Genomic DNA, 18080 nt, shown 5'->3' on the forward strand with positions numbered 1-18080 from the left:
TCATCCTAGGTGGTAATGCTGGCATTAACCCCAGTGCTTTGGGAGCAGCACTCATTTCTCTCCCTTGTGATTTTTAGGCCTTGAATGTTGAAGAACCCGATCCACAACGAGTCAAGGCTGGTGTCAATGCCTCGAAGCAAGGTCCTGTGCGTGTTATGGAGAAGGGTGGAAACCAGCAAAAGTTTGTCTCCCCACCAAAACCAGAAGTCTCAAAAGTACCTCCTGTGAGCAAAGACTCTGCAGCACTTGAATCCCTGCTGAAAAAGGACAGCAGAGAAGACCTGAACACAAATGACAGTTCAGCAGCACCCGTACCAAGTGAAACTGTTACTGGCCTTAAAGAGGCAGAGCGGGAGCAAAATTCAGAGCATCGCCCATCATCAGCATTGCATACCAGAGCAGTGGTAGTGCCCACGTTGCCAGTTGTACAGGAACTGAGGCTTGCGCCCAGTGTTGCTTCGCTGGGTTCTCTGCCTTCTTCTTGCTTTGAATTAAGTAGCAGCAATCTGGACCTTCATAAGTAGGTGTTCTTCCAGCTGCATTGGTCTTCTCTTGGGAAGGTTTAGGTTTTATAGATTGCTGTTGCATACAGTCAAGACTGCTAAGTCATTTGGAGTCTTGGGTCTCAAATCACCTTACGAAGAATTGATCTAAGTATTCCAGTCAACAGCAAAGTAAATTACAGGGTCACTATCAGATCAAGTGTAAAGTGAAAGCATTTCCTTCTCTGGCTCTCCTAAGAGGTGCTGCATTTGTTGGATTTGTATTGTTTATGAGCCTCTCACACAGAATATCCTAGGTCCCATACACTCATGATTTTAGCAACAGGATATTGGAAGTCTGAATATCCCACTTCCGTAAAAACATAAACTCTTGATAAGCTTATCTGGCTGCTTAAAGTTTTGGATGCTGTGGTTTATCCAACAAATTTTAAGACTCTCATAACAAAGTTTTTGTGGATAGGTGTGCTTGTGTGTGTGTCCTTCCCACAGTGCTAAGTGTGAGGCTGCAGGTAGTCTGCTCTGTCGAGGAGGACAGAGCTGGGTCTGTCTCTCCTGGGGCACAGAATGAAGCTAGTAGAATCCTTAATGAACTGAAGTAGCAAAGAAGGTCCATCTCAGTTAAGAGAGCATGAGAGCAGTTATCAACCTGAACATCAAACCCAGCTCCAGCTGTTCAATCTAGTACTTCTGGACTGGAAAATTCCCTAGCTCTGAACAGGGCCTCACTTAGAAACCATTTTAAAGCCATTTTTAAGCAATGTTTTGGATTTGAAACCACTTTAATAACATGCAGAATGAGATATAAAGAAGGTCCCATTTTGCATATACAGACATCCTTGAAGGAGCTGTGTAACATGTTAACCTGTACTTTGCTGCTCTATCTACAGCAGGCCAATTAGGTGCTTTTTTGGCCATTTATGCTGTGGGACTGAAATCAGGTACCTGCACAGAAGGCCAGCTAGGCAGTGCTGGCACTAACGGGAGTGTTGTTTCTGTGGAGCCTCTGTGGTCCAGCTGCTTTCTAGATAGCAAACCTTGGGATTCCAGAAAGAAGAATAATGCCCTGAAAGTTGGTTTTAGTTGAAAATGCATCACCAACTTCGGAAGCTCGTGTCCTGTTTCATGCTGCTAGGTCTGTGCATGTGGTCTGTTAATTAAAGCTGTATTTAAAAGCTTTGACTGTGCACCTATCTTACAGCGGGACTGAAATGCCTCTGGGAGAGATTCAGCTCACAGTGCGGTACGCTTCAATACGGCAGAGTCTCGTCGTGCTGGTGAATGGCTGCAGGTAATGCTGACGTTTGCTTGCATCTCTCTGTAAAGGAAAGAGGAAGAGCTCTCTGAGCTTGTGTCATTCAGCAAAACTGGAGCAGAACCACGTGCAGCGCAAGCTTCCCTGTTGAAACACCTTAGCGTTGGCTGGCTTTGATCTATGCAGCCTCACTAAGCCCAGGCAGGTGGAAACCACCAGCTCCGGTCAATGCCAGTAGCAGGTCTGCGAGAGTGGCCAGTGAGTAGTGCCCACTGCAGCAGAGATACTTTAACTTTCACCCACCCAGAACTTCCCCTGAACAGCATTGACAACCGATGCGTGTCTTGGGATGTCGAGATAGGCATCATGACAAGGATTGATACCTATGACTGAATTTGTAAATGTTAATTTAGGAACCCCAGTAAGTGGCCACGCACTCAGTAGTGAGAATTTTGTTTAACTTCATGTCCTTAAAGTTTTATTTGCTTATGTTCCAACTCCCAAGATAAATGTTTTTGGCCCATGAACCCATGAAGGGTTGGTCTGATTCTAAGAGAGACAAGATATTAAAACACACAGTGGGAGAACCTGCCTTGCTTGTCAACACTGTATTTTCTTTTAACAGAAACTTAGTACCCTCTTCCAATCGTGGAGTAGATCCGTATGTTCGTATATACCTGCTTCCAGATAGAAGATGGGCAAGCAGGAGGAAGACTTCCGTTAAGAAAAAAACTCTGAACCCCCAATACGATGAGAAGTAAGAAAATGTTAATTACGATTCCTAAAATCTCTGTATAATGAAACAGCTCACATAAGGTATGCTCTTGTTGCGCTGAACACTTGTCACGTGAACATTTGCAGGTCTTCTGAAAAAAATGGCACTTTAACAGCAGTTTGCAAGTACTTAGGGCTGGCCTTGCTCTGCGTACGGTGCTGTCTGTCCCCCTGTAGCAGGGCACACCGTCTTCCCAGCCCTTTCCTGATTCCAGCAGGTGCAGGCTGCGCTTGCTTCTTTGCACACAGACGTCCCCCTACCCGTGTTTAACTCCCTGTCATTGCAGAGGCAATCTTTCCATTTGGGTACCTCACAAAGCCTACTGCTCTGTTCACACTTCTTTGCCTGATGCTTATTCTGACATCTTTCCAAAGGTCAAAGGCAGAAATACAAAGACCGGACCATTCTTTGGACAGACGGATGGATGTTGTCATTGAGACCTGGTGGGAGCAGGTCTCTCCGGCTCCCACCCCTTTGCTGGCACATCCACAGCTTTGCTACTGAAATGGAATGTGTTTTGTATAAAACCAAACACAGTAATGCTTAGACAGAGCTCTTCTGAGAGGGGTTTTAATCCTATATTTAGAGGAAGGTACGCACATATGAAAATACGTGACTGTTGGGTGATCCTGGGTGACTCAGTTTTTTCCTATGTTGAGTCTTTTCTGTATATGTTCATATAGGTCAGAAATGGAGAAAAGATTTTAAAATATTTCATCTTACACTCAAAACACTAGCTGTTGTGGATCCACACTAGAGTTGTGGATTTTACTTCTGCCTATTCTCATGTAACTCCACTGATGTAGTGCCAGCACAGCTGTTAGGAACAGCATCTCTCTTTCTTCATCCTCAGTATTGACGTGTCCTGTACATCCTCAATTAAGCGTAATAGGTTGAGCAATACTTAGCTCCAAAACATATTACCTGTTTTACAACTCTGACTTGAGGAAAAGCTATTCAGGTGGGCAGAACTTAAGTGATTTAGCGTGGATAAAACTCACTTGACATTAGATGATGTGTGCCAGGGGCGTGAGTCAGAGCCATTAAGAATTTAATTGCCACGGGTTTCAACCTTTGTCTTCTCTTAATGTGGTATAAGCCTACTTTGTAAACTTGGGGGGTTGGCTCAGCAATTTCCTCTGAGTAATAAAGGTTGCATGGAAAACATGCTGATCTTCCATGAAGGGGGAAAATGATGGTAAGCAGCATTTCATCATGGATGTATACTTTCCTCCTTCCCCCTGGCACGGTGAGCAGTCTGAACAGTGTCGTAGTCTTTCATGAGGCCTGGAAGAGATTTCTTACAACGTGAATAAAATCTAACTATGGAATTGCCTTTTCTGTTAAAGTTCTGGCCACTGATGCTTACGGGATTTTAATTTTTGACTTAAGCCTCTCCTTTCAAAACTTTACTTTTAGGTTTGAATTTTTTGAATCTTTGGAAGATGTCAAGAAGAGGACACTGGACATTGCAGTGAAAAACAGCAGGCCGTTCATTTCACAGGAAAGGAAGGAGCTGGGGAAGGTCAGTTTAAAGAAGTTACACTAGCGATTTAATAGAGCTGAACAGTCTGAGCGACTCCTGTAATCCTGAAATGTGGTCCTATTAAGTCAGTCTCAGTAATAGGACTAGCAATCTGGAAACAACTTTTTCTGCCAAATTTTCATCTGAAATCAGGCTGTATCCATGTGGAAGCTCGTGTGACCTCGTGTGATTCGTGTGCCATGCTGCTTCATTTCAGAAGGGTGCTCCTGAAATAAAAACAAGTTTCCTGGGATCCACTGCTGCCCGCTTGGGGAGCGGCTCCAATAGCGCAAACATGAAGCTGAGAAAGACATATGATTAAAACCCAGAATTTGCCAATGGTGCTTTAGGCTTTCTGTGAACAACTTCGGTTCTGTGAAAAGTAAACTGGAGTCACTTCTTCAGTGATAGATAAATTTCCAAGTAGTGCTGCCAGGAAGGTGAGCTGCAGCGCTGAGGCTGGCTACTGCCTGTGTCCTGGGAATGCAGGAGGCTTGTTTTCCCTTGAGCCTGAGCTGCAGCCCTAGAGCTTGAAAGTGGGTCTGACGTGGGAGGAGCGCTAGCTTAGCTAATCTGTTTGTATGCTAGATAACATACAAAGAAATAAAATTTGCTTTTTAAAGGTGCGGATTGACTTGTCACAGGAGGACTTAATAAAAGGTTTTGCACAATGGTAAGTTTTCATCCCCATACTTTCAAACCCTGCTAATTGTTTTGCTGGGAGCTTGCATGACTGCTGTTGGAGTGCTGGTAAATAGGCTCTGTATTGTTGTGAGCAGAGTATTTGACCTGCAAACGCAGGACTAACTTGAACTAATCTAGTAGTTTTATCTAAGTTGTATGTTAATCCAGTTGCTAGTGCAATACCTGCCCTGCGAAAGAGTTTTAATAAGAGGCCTATACATCAATTATAGTCTTCAGCATATTTTAAGTTACCATAAAAGCCACTGGGACACATAAGTAAAAGAATTATGTTTATTAAAGTAACCTTGCAACAAATTTTAACTTGGATAAAGATCTTAACTAAATTAATACTCTGATCAGCAATATATATAATATGATAAAACTTTAATTACAAAGCATTTATAGAAACTATTATAATAAGTCACTTACAGTTTTGCTTGTATGTCCATTGTGGTTCAGACTTAAACCTTAAGTGTTGGTCTGAGGCAAAGATTAAGAACCAGGGTTTTTTTCCTTCTACGTCTGTAGTTAATGGCAGTAGTTCTTCCTTCTCTCTCCTTCAATGGGGCCCAAGGAATGCAGCATGGGTAGTCCAGGAGCTTGCCATCCACACAGGCAGTGAGCCAGTACTGGCCAAAACAAAGTTCCCCTGGCCCAGCTTGCGTCTGTGTCTCATGTAAGGGTAAGGCAATTATGGGAGTAGGACAAAAATGACACAGCCAAAGTTCCTGGTGAAGAGCTGAAGTTTGAGGCCATCTCTGGAGCCTCCTTTGCCATGCCGCCTATGAAGCATAAGCAATAAAGCAGCCCAAGTTCTCTCCATTGTGCCAGTTACAACTCTGAAGTCTTAAACTACTATAATTACTTATTGTGTCTGTCCTGCAGGTATGAGCTGACAAGGAGTAGACGCAAGAACTGATTTCTTCTCATGTACATAAGTTACTAATTTTTCAACTTTATATGAATGTACATATCTCTTTTGTAATTAATGTGTTTTGAACTGTCACTGCAAATTTGAAGCAGTCTCCAGCTCAGGACATGTAAAATTAATGATCCTACTCAGAGACTAGTTCTCACTGAAGTAAAAAAACAAACAAAAAGCCACATTGGGAATAATTTGTCCCTAAATAGTAAGTCCTTTATTTTTGCTGTTTCCAGCATATCTCCCCTTAAGAACCCTTAAGTACACATACTCTCTTAAGGAAGTGTTGTACCTGGAGATATTTTAGACTGTCAGCTGTCATTAGTTTGCTCGGTAGTCTCATTTCCCCAGGATCCTATTCATGTTGTTTTAACATGAAAGCATTGTACTTTTAAAAGAATAATTTTTTAAACAGCATTCTCCAGCTGTAGGGCTACAGAACCTGTTGAAAGAAACTGTTTAAGACTCTAATAGCAATTGGTTTTTGAGAAACTAAGAAATTGATATTCCGCTGTTCAAAAGTATCTTAGCAGATTGTGGCTGCAGGTATGTATATAATGAGCTTCTAAAAGCAGGGAGGTTAGTTTACCAAGATGTCATTAAGGTTTTAGTTTGTGATGCCTTAACGTGTTTTGTTCTTTGTTACAGCACATTTCAAAATCTTGTAAACCTTGATAGTAAAGCATTCTGCCTGAGGAACAGCAGAGTTTTGTAAACTAAGCTTTATTAACATCAGAGCAAAATATACCAAAATATTTTTGGAAGCTTGGTGTATTTGTTTCTGTACAATAAACTTCTGTCTTGCATAAGAAACTTGATCTAAGCCTTTCTAAAACTGACTGAAATGTGACCACGGTAACTTCAAATCTGTGCTAGGCAGAAACCCATAAAACACCACCTGAAGCAAGTTTCAAATATTTTTGGTCTAGATTATATTCATCAAGTCTACCTCAGTGCATAACTAGGAAGAATACTCACTGAATAACAATTTGCTTGCATCCCAAACTTATCTGAAAACGTAAACAACATTTTAAAATAGGCTCTCCAGAAAACCACGATAGGCAAATGATGAAAGCGTTACGGCTAAGGCAGTTAGAGCACCTTTATCTCATACTTACTGTGTCAGCAACATTCAAAATGCTTAGTGGTTACAGAGGATGTGGCTTTGGGCTGGGTTCAGCTTCCTAGACGTATATGGAGTGTATTGGTTCTCTCTCTGGGATTGAGTAGACCAGCTGATAGCAGTTATAGTAAGTTTTTCTTAAATTGACCATGAAACAAGAATTAAGAAAAATGAAAAAATGCAGCAGCTTTTATTTATGTCAAAAAATCTGAAACTGTTGATTGGGGTAAGAGAGATTAGAGGTAGCTGTAATGTCACATGCATCAACAGGTACATTCACAGGTAAGATAAATCTTGCTAGAGCAGACCAGACTAACTCTTAACTAGCCTCCAATTTCAAATTGCGCACAGTAGGTAAAATATCATCCACGTTACTGATCTCTGAAACAGAATGAAAAGCAAGATGGTAAGGCATATGTACCTAGAGCATCTTCAAGTTCAGCCAAAATTCTAACTTAAATGTTAGAAATACAGGAAGTGAATAAAATAAACTCCTCACACCTTTTAATGCTTTTGAAAAAAACCTCAATTTAGCTTATCTTATGAGTAGTATGATTGAATATATGCAACCCCATGTTCAATGAAAACAAAGTATTTTGGTCACTTCCTGAGGAAAGATGGAAAGGAGAGTGAGGCAAAAGTTAGCACCTTCCCTCACAGCCTCCTTGTGATTTAGCATACCACGAGTAAACAAAACACTTGTTAGCTATTTAAAGTTTTAGGAGGAAGCATTGGCATGAAGATAATTACAACTGATGCAAATCTTACTCACCCAGAAGACAGAGCAAATCTTGAATGAGGGCTTGAAATGGTGGAAAGAAGCACTCGTGTTCTTCTAGCTTATTGATTATACTGAAATGTGCAGGTGAGACTGTCAGACACAAGGTACAAGGCCATTTTAAGTTCATCTCCTTGGCTGTTTTGCCGTACTATGTCATGACTTTCTGAAAACACCACTACTTAGTAGTATATAAAACCATCTACACCAAAAATGTGTTCTCGAGTTCTGAAACCTGCAGCCAACAAGTGTTAGCTGTCGAAAGAGGATCTCTAATTTCGCTATTTATACCCTATATACATCTTTCCTTTCCTTTTACATGGCACCAGGTAATTTTTGGACTGGAACATTAGTCTGTGTATGCTAAATATACTGCCTGGGGGTGGCTGATATAACTGCCTCAGAGGTGGTGCAGCACCATAAGCAGCTATTCTCTACTTAAAACTGTGAGGAGTGCAGAAAGGTTGAGGGAGTTAGTATTGTTAACTCAGCATGTGGCAGACTTGCTGCCTGCTGCAATGAACTTTTAGTATGTCTGCAGAGCCCATGCTGAATGCAAGCTGAACCAAGTATATGTATGTTGTCATCTGTCGAAGACAGAACAAGATTTGTCCCATTCCCAAAATATTTGTAGGCAGCTTGAGGCATACGTTCTCTTAGCAACTAATACACTTCAATATTACAGTTGAAACCTTGCAACACTTTCTCCTCCCCACCCACATGCAGCATTTGCTTTGTCTCCTTATGAAACACACATCCTATTAAGGCTTATTTGATCCGCTTATCCATGCAAGCCAACAAGGTGTTTTGGAACCTTCTGGACTTAATTCTTCCTCTTTGCCAGCTTTATCTTTTTGAAAATATTCAGGATTTGTTTCATGTAGTACAGTAGTAACTCCTTTACTGTCACAGCTCACTGACTTCGTAACAAATTATTAAAGTTTCTTTCAGTATCGGTTTTAGCCAGTTCTCTCAATTACTAAATTTGATGTTTGAAGAATGGTCACCAGTGGAACAGCCCCACATACCTGTGGATGTCTTGGGTCCCCAGAAGCTGTTGTACCTGCTCAGTTACGTTCTCATTAATTATGTCACACAGTTTCCCAACAGTATCCACTACCACAGTGGGTGGAGCTGAACTGTCTGTGGAAAAACAAACACTTCACGCTTCTTATCACAGTAATAACAGGAAAGTGTTTTAGACACTATCCAATTCTTGCAGGTGCCCAGATTTTATTCTGTTTTCACACATCTAGGCATACAAGTTCCATCATTCACAGAAAACAAAGTGCCTACGGTCAGAAAGAAACTAATGTTAGCTAGGAATGGTGAATCTCTCACTAATCCTTTAATGGCTAAAAAACTTGTCAGAGCTGCGTATTTTCACAGCAGAGATGGTACCAAAGTGCACCCTACAATGTCAGAGGAAATCAGCCAACTGAGACTACATACAGAGAGAGGGTTATTCATTAGGTTCCTGTAACACAGCAGAAGCATGGGATAGGGGCTAGGCCAACACGGAACCTGCTCAATAAATACTTTGTTAACAGCCAGAACTTGTTTTGGTATTGGATTTTACCTGCTTTGACTGCTGTGATTGAAGGTAAAAGGCTCCTTGTCCTTTTCTCCCTCAATTTCAGAAGAACTAGGCTTGGAGAAGGCATCCTTTGAGCTCCATTGGTTTGCGATCATTAGGGAGACACGAGGCTTCCTCATCCCCTGTAGCTGGCTGCAGGCAGGAAGCTGCTTCCCTCCTTGAATGAGGCTCAGACCTCAGACCCTAGTAGTCCAGGAGCCTTGCTCTGGGGCTGTACAGCCTACAGCGCAGCCAAACCTTTAAACCCAAGAGCAGCAGCATCTGCTGCTCTCCAGAAGTACAAACCAGAAGAGAACGGGTACCGGAAAGTAACTAAGTATGCCTCTGAGGACTGGCACTTAGTTTTTGACAGTCAACAACAACTTTTTTTACATTTAGGAGCATAAGAAGGAAGTTTCTGAGGACCGGACATAATTACACTTGAATGAATTACTGAGCAGAAATCTACAGCAAAGGTTGAGTTATTTTTTCTTAAACTTGGTATCTTTCAAGTAGAGAATGAAAGATGGTCAAGAAGAATTATGAAGTCAGCTCACAGGAAACAAAGCTTTGTGAAAAAAAAAAAAAAATTCAATTTCAGCTGTTATTCCTTTCTTCTGCCTCCCTGGTATTCCTCAGCAACTGCTAAAGGCTTACAAATAATGGGGTTTTGCTATTTAAACTCCCAATTGACAGCAACCTATTTTTATCTTCGCAGTGAAGAATATACCTAGTTTACTCATTTCTCAGCAGCTCAACATACTTTCTATGACGAGATCAGCCTTTCACTTGTCATCTTCTTCCTTTGGAAATAGTCTGAACTAAGGCTAGGTGGTAAGTCTTTACCTAGTTCCAGGAGCTCATGGAGATTTCTCATAGCGTTGGTCATTTCCCCAAGCTTTGTGTAAACCTCATTCATTCGTGGATAAACGCCATTCAGAGAATTCACGTCAAACAACTTCTGGAAGTGAGAGACTATTGCAAACAGGGTGGGTAAGGACGGTGTCTGGCTGTTCTGTAGGAAGCAGAAAGAATAATTCGTCAATGTTATTGCTTAACAAAGCAAGGATTCTTTTAAACCGTGAAACATTCTTAAAACTAGTCTATGAAGAAAAACGGGTGTAACTTCCCTTATTAAATCACAGCATTTCAAGTATTCTTAAACCCGAAGACATATTTTAAAGAGAGTTTTCAGACACAAATATCCAGCAAACCAAAAATACTCTTTTGAAAGCTTTTTCCTCTGTTGTAAGCAGAGAAGAAAGCTTAGCAGAGGAGCAGAGAAGTAAGTACATTTATGTATTCTCAATGCTGACTGGGAAACAGACAGAACGGGATAATACCTGAGACTACAGGGCAATGCAAATTCATCGTTGGTCAAATGACTTTGATCAAAGCATGTTCCCCAAGGTGATTTTATCCATTATGTTAAAACAGTCTTTGACTATTGAATATCTTCAAACAGCTATTTCTTAAACACCACGAGGCTTTCAAATGCGCAAATCTAATCACTGTGTGAAAATGCATTTAAGAATTCCGCAGTAACTTGTGATCATAAACCCCTGGTAAGAATTACCTTTTCCTTATTTTCTATTTCTTCCAAAATGGCATCAACTATGAACTGGAGGTCTTCAACTCGTATGGATTCTCTGTTATCCTGGGGATCTGCAGTGTGCCAGGGCACCAATTCCAGAGACAGTTTTCTCAAGGACCTATGCAAATCCTTTTAAAAGAAGGGAGGGGACAGAACTTATGTTAGTAACTCCTTAAAGTTGTTTTTATTATAGAAACAGGCAGATTTTCTGTTTCTCATAAGCAAAAACATTCCATTACTGGAGACAATAAGGTTTTAGTTTTCATGGAATTTAAGCACCGTATCTTGCTTACATTCTTTGATTTAAAAAGAACACTGATAGTCTAAAAATTAAAGTACTTCATATATTATAGTTTCAGTGAAATAAGAAGCGTTGGTCACAGAGAGTTTGGTTTTAAACAAAATTACTTCACTTGTATTTAGGTCAAAAAGTTACTGTTCTGGCAAGACAAAAGGAAGAAAGAGAATGCGTCATCGTTAATGTGTGAAGTACACAGAATCTAAAGCTTAAGTGTCTTCTTAGGGACTCAGCCAGTGAACAAAAACATTTAGATGATATACACAGAAGAATTTCTCTGGCCTGTAGCACCCTGCACATTTCTCACTTTACTATGGTTTTAGAGTGGTATATAAATGGACAGCAGAATTATTTTTAAAATTCAACACCAAGTCAGGTAATTACAAAAGCTACACACAGGGAAAAAACCCTACATGTAGGGAGAGGCCGAGGGGTGGTCAGCAGATTAAAGGAGGAATATAAAGCCAAGTACAATAATGCGTTACCTTTAGGGCCATTAGCTGATCTGCCCACATTTCTATAGTAAGCGGAAGGTGCTCAAATCCACATTCCTGTCCATTCTCTTTAATATAATTTTGCACTGGCCCTTTACTGCGCCTGTATATTAATGGAGGAGCTCTTGGACTCCGCAAAATAGAATCAATATGGGACAAAACCTTCAACACCAAATAACAAAAGTTATTGCTCAAATATGTATGACATTTTATAATAAAATCCCTCCCCACCACAGTCATGATTGTCTAAACATTAAATCATAAATAGCTCCAATAAGTTACTATGGATGAGTTTTACAGATGGATTCAATATGTAACAGATTCAAAGATTTAAAAATGTAATAGCTAGAAGATATGTAAGAGTAATGCAAATATACTTCCCTTTGAGGGATATTTAACATTTATCCACTTGATGCATTTTAACTTCCACAATTTACATTTTGCTAAGTTTTATTATATTTGCTTTTTTTTTTATTCAAAGAAAAATAAAAGCCACTATCTCCTCAGGCATGTTTAAAACTGTAACATAAGGATCTGTTTTGCTCAAGACCTCAAACAAATCCTCTGTCCTGGAAAAACTTCAGTTAAATCATTGATTTGATGTTTGCCAACCTAGTCTGCGCTTCCTTGCTGTATTTTCAGATAGTTTACACTAAGATAGAACAACTAAGAACAAGCCTACATTAACTGCCAAATCCAGAACATTACACATCTTGTGTAAAGGACTTCATATGAACTCTTAGCTTCAAAATAGCATGCTTCAGTTTACAGAGTTAAACAAAACTCATGTATTATATTTCATGTGCTAGATACACACAGTACAGATAAAATTTGCATACCTGTAAGTATTGCTGGCAAACTGCCTGCAGCTGATCTACTCCTGCGATACTCTCAGGTTCTTTCTTTTCTTCTGTTCTTTCTCCGGTACTACTCTCTGAAGATCTACACGCCAAATACATACAGGGGGCAAGTAGCCTTAGCAGGAGATACTACTTTCAACTTGATTAAAGAACCAGGTATGTAGCACATACACTTACACCTACGAAGTAAAATCTCCATTTGATGATGCCTGCTAATGGAATTCCATCAAACTGAACCAGCTGAAGAATATAATACCTAATGTAAATATAGTTAATTTATGTCAAGTCTCCAGGTTGAGGTTGTTCCAGAGACCAGAAGGGACACCACCAGATGTACAGTTGTTCTGTTACCAGAAGTTCTACTACGGCTGAAGACTTAAAATCCAGAATTTTACTCAAAATTTTTCGTCAGATTCTACACTCACAGTTTTTATCTGCTTCTGCTTGAACACCTTTCCTGGCTTACTAGATATAGCTCGCTACCCTTTTTGTCAAATCTAAGATGACTTTCTCTAAAACTACCATCTAAATCATACCCACTGCATGAGAGAAAAGACCATTTAAATATACACGATGTAAAATGAAGAACTGAACATTTTTAAAGTTTAAGTGACATCTTTTTCAGGCTATAAAATATTTAGCATTCAGTATACACATGCACAAATGATTAAGTGAAATTACAGATAACAACACTTTGTCAATACTGGATCTCTAATACCTTCAATGTATTTTCTTAGCAGTGTTTCAGAAAAAAACTAAGTCAATTTCTAAGAATAATATGGACATAACTTCAGTAGCTGCAACATTTTGCCAACTCGTACTTTCTCATTCATAATCCATAATGTAACCAGTAGCTTTTTTTATAGCTCAGGGAAGCAGCCAACAACAGAGTTTGGTCCTGTCCTTATTGCCTGCAATAGCACTCAAATCAAATCCAAAAAGAAAAAATGGAATAAAAAAGACACACTGCTGTGCCCCCATTTGGAGACCATGCCATCATTTCAGAGATTCACAGGGTGTCTTCGGAGATGCAGTAGCATTTGCTGCCTATAACCAGGCTCCAAGGAAGGGTGATAAGGTAGGTGCTTTATAAACTACTAGCCACATTACAGGTTACAGAGTATCTTTGCCTTAAGAAGTTCAGAGGATTCATGAAAGTTACTGAAGAAATACACTTACTGGATAGTTTTCTTTAAAGTTTTCTCTAGTTTCTTCACTTGGTGCTTGTAAAGTTTTAATTCCTGTGCAGTTGGTCTGTTAGAAAGAAAAAGTCCTGTATTACATGTCTTGCATTTGAAGGTATCTATAAAACTCAGCCAAGCAAAAAAGTAAAAAAGCTTTGCCAGTCCTGCAAAATCATTCTGGAAATTAAATTCTGCAACATTCCTACATGGCAACAAGAAGAAACAGCAAACTAACCATTAGCAGTTGTTGTTATTAACAGCATAGGGAAGGAAGGTTGACTGTTGCTGCCATATCTTACTTCTGTGCATTGCTTTTAAAGGCAGATTTCATACTATACTTTTACAATTGCTCATGCTTTCAGCTTCTTTCTTTGTAAAGCAAAGTCAACCAAAGTGCCCTTACAAAGAATGATACCTATCCTTTCTCACCTTATTTCCAAATCTTTCTTGAGGCTTATGTTTTCAAGAAAAAGCTGTTCATTCCTGGCTTTTGTTTCAACGAGTTGTTTCTGGAAAGACTGCAACATAGACTGTGTTATTTCATTTATTTCACTTGTTCCATAATCAATGAGCTTGAACACTTTAAAGTACGTATGTGTTAAGAAGGGTTCCCATTTGCCTATATAGCAAGACAGCATGGATGCGGAATTAGTCGACTAAGATCAAGAGCCTGCTGCAGAGAACCTGTGATTAAGGAGGTCTATTCAGTCCCCAGCAAAGACGACTCCTAACATAGTACCAAATCTTTGCATAAAGACAGCAAACCCTGCCCAGAGAGGTTACAAATTAAGACGACATGAGAAGAACAAGGGGATAGAAATCAAACACATATGTTTCAATGTGGCTCTTGAAGGGTTACCATTTAGAGATCTGCACTGACTTATTCTTAGCAGTTCCATACCGTGAGCAGTGCTCTATAATTAGGAGTAGCATCTAGATTTAAGAATTCTTCCTTGCTTTTTACTTCTCTCTGTACTTGGTCTTCATCTTTTTTGTATTGCCTATTGGGAAAAATAAATTGTTTCAGCTTACTGTAATTCGATTACCTCAGAGATGTAAGCTGGCTTAGTTAGCAGCTATGTACGATAATAATGTTTCCATGAACTCCAAAGTAAATAGAGTAGAAATTCTGCCTTAAGATCCACTGCTCTTCTCTATTATTTCTGGGAAGCTGTTTCAAATACTAATTAAGTGCACTTATTCCTTGAGACAAATTCCAGTACAAGCAAATCCCATTTCAGTTTTCAAGATAATAATCTCAAATTATAGGAATGTCTCATGTATCTGGTTGTTGCTTTGTACCGTGTAGGCACTGCGATAGAGCTGAAAAGCTGGTATTCCTTTTGTTTAGGGAGATCAGTTGACTGAGCACTGCTAATGCAGTAATTCTTCTGCCTGTGAACCACAGCAAAAGGGGAAGGGAAGGGCGGGGGGGGGGGCGGGGGAGAGAAAAAAGAAAGAATTATAGCTCAAGTGTCTAAATATCCCCAAAACTTCCTAGCTCTCCTTGCCTCCTGACTGAGCAGTTGCTTAGCCTGACTGACAGCTATTCCCCAGATGAATCCAAACTTCCACGACCATTACAATCCTTTGCTGCTTCTTACAGGCTAGTGACGTCTGGAACACAGAATATTTACCATTACAAGCTTTAAGAACAATAAGGAGTAAGAAAATTTGGAACGGTAGGGCCATAAGGCACTAGATAAGACCTACCTTAGCTCCTTTTTCATTTGACTAATTTGAGATTCGTAATAATCAATTAGACAAAGGAACCTGAAGAAAGGAAAAATGGTATTTTGAATTTCAGATATTCTCAAAATAATCATGCCTGAAAGATACTGTGACCACCCCATAGGAACAGACCAGCTTACGGAACTGCACTGCACTTCAGAAGTGACAGCATCGAATAGCGTGCTCTCTCTCATATCAAACAAACACAATCACAGTTTTCCAAAACAGAAAAGTAGGGACTTCAACTCTGTACTAGACTAAAAGTGGCAAAATTATTCAAGGAGTCAAAAGCTAAAGCCTCCTCATCTTGTGACTATTGCCCAGCAATCTGAACAGCGAGGCCACGCGAGTGCTAGGGCTCAGCAACCGTTGCAGGAGATAGAGAACAGCTCCCACCACATAGCCTGAGAACGTCCATCGCCAAAGAAACTAAAAGTGCTTTCAAAGTAAGTGGTTGCAAAAAACTGAGCCACAAAAAAAACTGAACAGCTGAGAAACTGCCTTTCCTCTTGAGCACCCTAAGATTGTCTGTTTTGGAGAGAGAGATGAGAAAGCACATGGAACCAAGTTCAGTGATCCTTCTTCTCACGCAGTGAGGGCATGAGAAAAGGGCTGCGCACACACAACCCCTCTAAATGCTTCCCAGGAAAAGGTTACTAGACAGGCCTGGAAAACCAGGCGACATCAGCACAATAAAGTGATGGCTACCTGAGGCCTAAGAATTGGCAAATCTCTGATTATAGCAGAACTATGGAGATCTTACTGCAAGAGACATAGGCTTGGAATACTTTCTCAGAACTGCCACTGAAGTACCTGGGAAGCCTTACAGCAAGCCAACAGTTAGCAGTTGCAAAGACCAGTTGCACTTCAGAAATGACGGCAAACTGGACATTTGGGGTTTTTTTTGGGGGGTGGGGGTTGTTGGTTTTTTAATTTACATTTTAAAATGTCAGAACCCCAGGATGAGATCACCCTAGCAGATACTGCAGTTCCGGAGTAGAGTGAATCATTCCCTTCTCTTTGCTGACACCTAGTGTATACAGGGGCTGATAATTTTTTACTTTCTGCCACAGATTTATCCAGCTCGCATTTATTATACAAGACAAAATTACTGCATTGATGTACCTTTACAAGAATTCATATTTCAGCTTGCACTCCTAAGGTCTCCAGCTTTTTTTTTTTTCATATAAATATCAAGAATAGTTAGTTAGTTTAAAATCCATTTCTTCATTTAATGTTACAGGTCATTCACCAATATAAGAAAATTGCTTACTGTTGATCTAGAAGAGACTTGGGGGCTCTTTTGCAAAACTGACAAAACATTTTGTTTTGAGTGGCAACACGCCGTTGCTCCTCCATCCCAACTTTGCACAGCTCCTTCTGCAAACGGACAATAATCTCTTCCTGTTCTTGCAGCTTTTCCTGCTGCTGTTGATATTTTGCCTGTGAAGAGATAATGGGACCATTATGAAATTATTCTAACCCACAAGCTGGAGACTGTACTGTACATGCCCAAGTAGGCACCTGGTCCCAAGGAAGCTTAGTACTTGGTTTTTAGCCATACTGAAAAGGCAGTGGAAGGATACAGATATTTTCCTAAGTTATTGCTAGAAAATTCTTTATGGATTGAAAAATCCTAGCTATAAAAAGCATATTAACTCTATGACTCATGTTTATTTTTATCAATGTAAATATTTTTAGAGCTTTTAAAACAAGTCAAAAGTTTGAATCATCAGACAGCATGATCTGAATTACCTGTGAAATCTGTTGATCTTTTTGAAGTTCTTTGACTTGATTCTGTTGCTGGCAAACTTTAGCTATCGTCTCATCTTCCAGCTGACAAATTTTGGACTTAATGTTTTTCACCACATTCTCCAAATCATTAGCCCGTTGTTCTTCTCGAGATGCCCGCCCTCGTTCCTGTCGTATCTCATCTCTAAAAAAATAAATAAATCCTTGATTTAAATTAAACTCATTTCACTAAATACAGTGAAGGAAGCACAGGCCTGACAAACATTATCTGATGACACTCAATAATAGCCTGTGGCAGCAGGTACGGGAAATACGCTGATATGGGAAGCAGCAGCAGATGAAATAACATAAGAGCTCAAAAGGAACTAGGCCAACATTGCTGCATATTGGACAAAAATCTCAGGGAAAAGGTCTTAGGCCTCGGGTGTGACAAGAGCTCCACCTGGCAGGAGATGGACACTGATAATATCTTTGCTTTGCATTAGCAAGTAAGTTCCTTCCACTGTGTCTTACCTAAGATAATGATTAGCCTCCATAAGCCCCTGCATCATTTTCTGCTGTCGGTCAGTATCTTCCACCAGCGTTTTTAATGCAAGTCTTATTCCTAGAGAAGACTGACTGTCTAAGACAATCATATCTGGAGATACATAAAATAAGCAAAGTCATAATGAAAAGCTTTCAATAGCTGAAGAAGATCGCATCTCTGCTACCATTTGGAAGTGATGGCTTTAGAGATGACTTACGAACTTAGGCTTACTATTTCCAAATACAAAAACTTGCAAAATTAGCATTTCCTTACCTGATACATTTCTGCAGCTTTGGGGGGCAGCAAGACTCACTGGTTTCAACCCACGACGCATTAATAGCTTGTTTAAGTTTTCCCATTCTGCCTTCTCCTGCTGCAGCTGGGAGAAGGGGAAGAAGAGACAGAAACCTGAGTTCTCAAGATCAGCTCAGGGTCTCCAGTCCTTCCTGTTGTGCAGGCAGTGGAGGATACCAAATGCCCCCAAATAAAAACAAACCAACCCC

The 18080-nt window shown here is 40.1% G+C and overlaps 2 protein-coding genes across 2 annotated transcripts in view; one reads left to right on the forward strand and one right to left on the reverse strand.

Annotated features, from left to right (window-relative positions):
- Window positions 1-5658, forward strand: part of ESYT3 (extended synaptotagmin-like protein 3) — a 25989-nt gene extending 20331 nt beyond the window's left edge. Inside the window, exons 16-21 of the mRNA XM_009581354.1 lie at window positions 78-520; window positions 1702-1791; window positions 2381-2512; window positions 3950-4055; window positions 4679-4728; window positions 5625-5658. Of these exons, the coding sequence (XP_009579649.1) occupies window positions 78-520; window positions 1702-1791; window positions 2381-2512; window positions 3950-4055; window positions 4679-4728; window positions 5625-5658 (855 nt within the window). The remainder of the gene's footprint in view (window positions 1-77; window positions 521-1701; window positions 1792-2380; window positions 2513-3949; window positions 4056-4678; window positions 4729-5624) is intronic.
- A 1445-nt stretch (window positions 5659-7103) lies between these two features.
- Window positions 7104-18080, reverse strand: part of CEP70 (centrosomal protein 70kDa) — an 11327-nt gene continuing 350 nt past the window's right edge. The window contains exons 2-16 of the mRNA XM_009581356.1: window positions 17851-17956; window positions 17565-17688; window positions 17055-17235; window positions 16573-16742; window positions 15282-15341; window positions 14470-14569; window positions 13998-14086; window positions 13564-13638; window positions 12364-12466; window positions 11516-11686; window positions 10715-10861; window positions 9985-10153; window positions 8591-8705; window positions 7557-7636; window positions 7104-7165 (exon numbers count right to left, since the gene is read on the reverse strand). Of these exons, the coding sequence (XP_009579651.1) occupies window positions 7104-7165; window positions 7557-7636; window positions 8591-8705; window positions 9985-10153; window positions 10715-10861; window positions 11516-11686; window positions 12364-12466; window positions 13564-13638; window positions 13998-14086; window positions 14470-14569; window positions 15282-15341; window positions 16573-16742; window positions 17055-17235; window positions 17565-17688; window positions 17851-17956 (1752 nt within the window). The remainder of the gene's footprint in view (window positions 7166-7556; window positions 7637-8590; window positions 8706-9984; window positions 10154-10714; window positions 10862-11515; window positions 11687-12363; window positions 12467-13563; window positions 13639-13997; window positions 14087-14469; window positions 14570-15281; window positions 15342-16572; window positions 16743-17054; window positions 17236-17564; window positions 17689-17850; window positions 17957-18080) is intronic.

The sequence above is a fragment of the Fulmarus glacialis genome, unplaced genomic scaffold (assembly GCF_000690835.1).
Source record: "Fulmarus glacialis isolate BGI_N327 unplaced genomic scaffold, ASM69083v1 scaffold43857, whole genome shotgun sequence".
Classification (NCBI taxonomy): Eukaryota; Metazoa; Chordata; class Aves; order Procellariiformes; family Procellariidae; genus Fulmarus; species Fulmarus glacialis.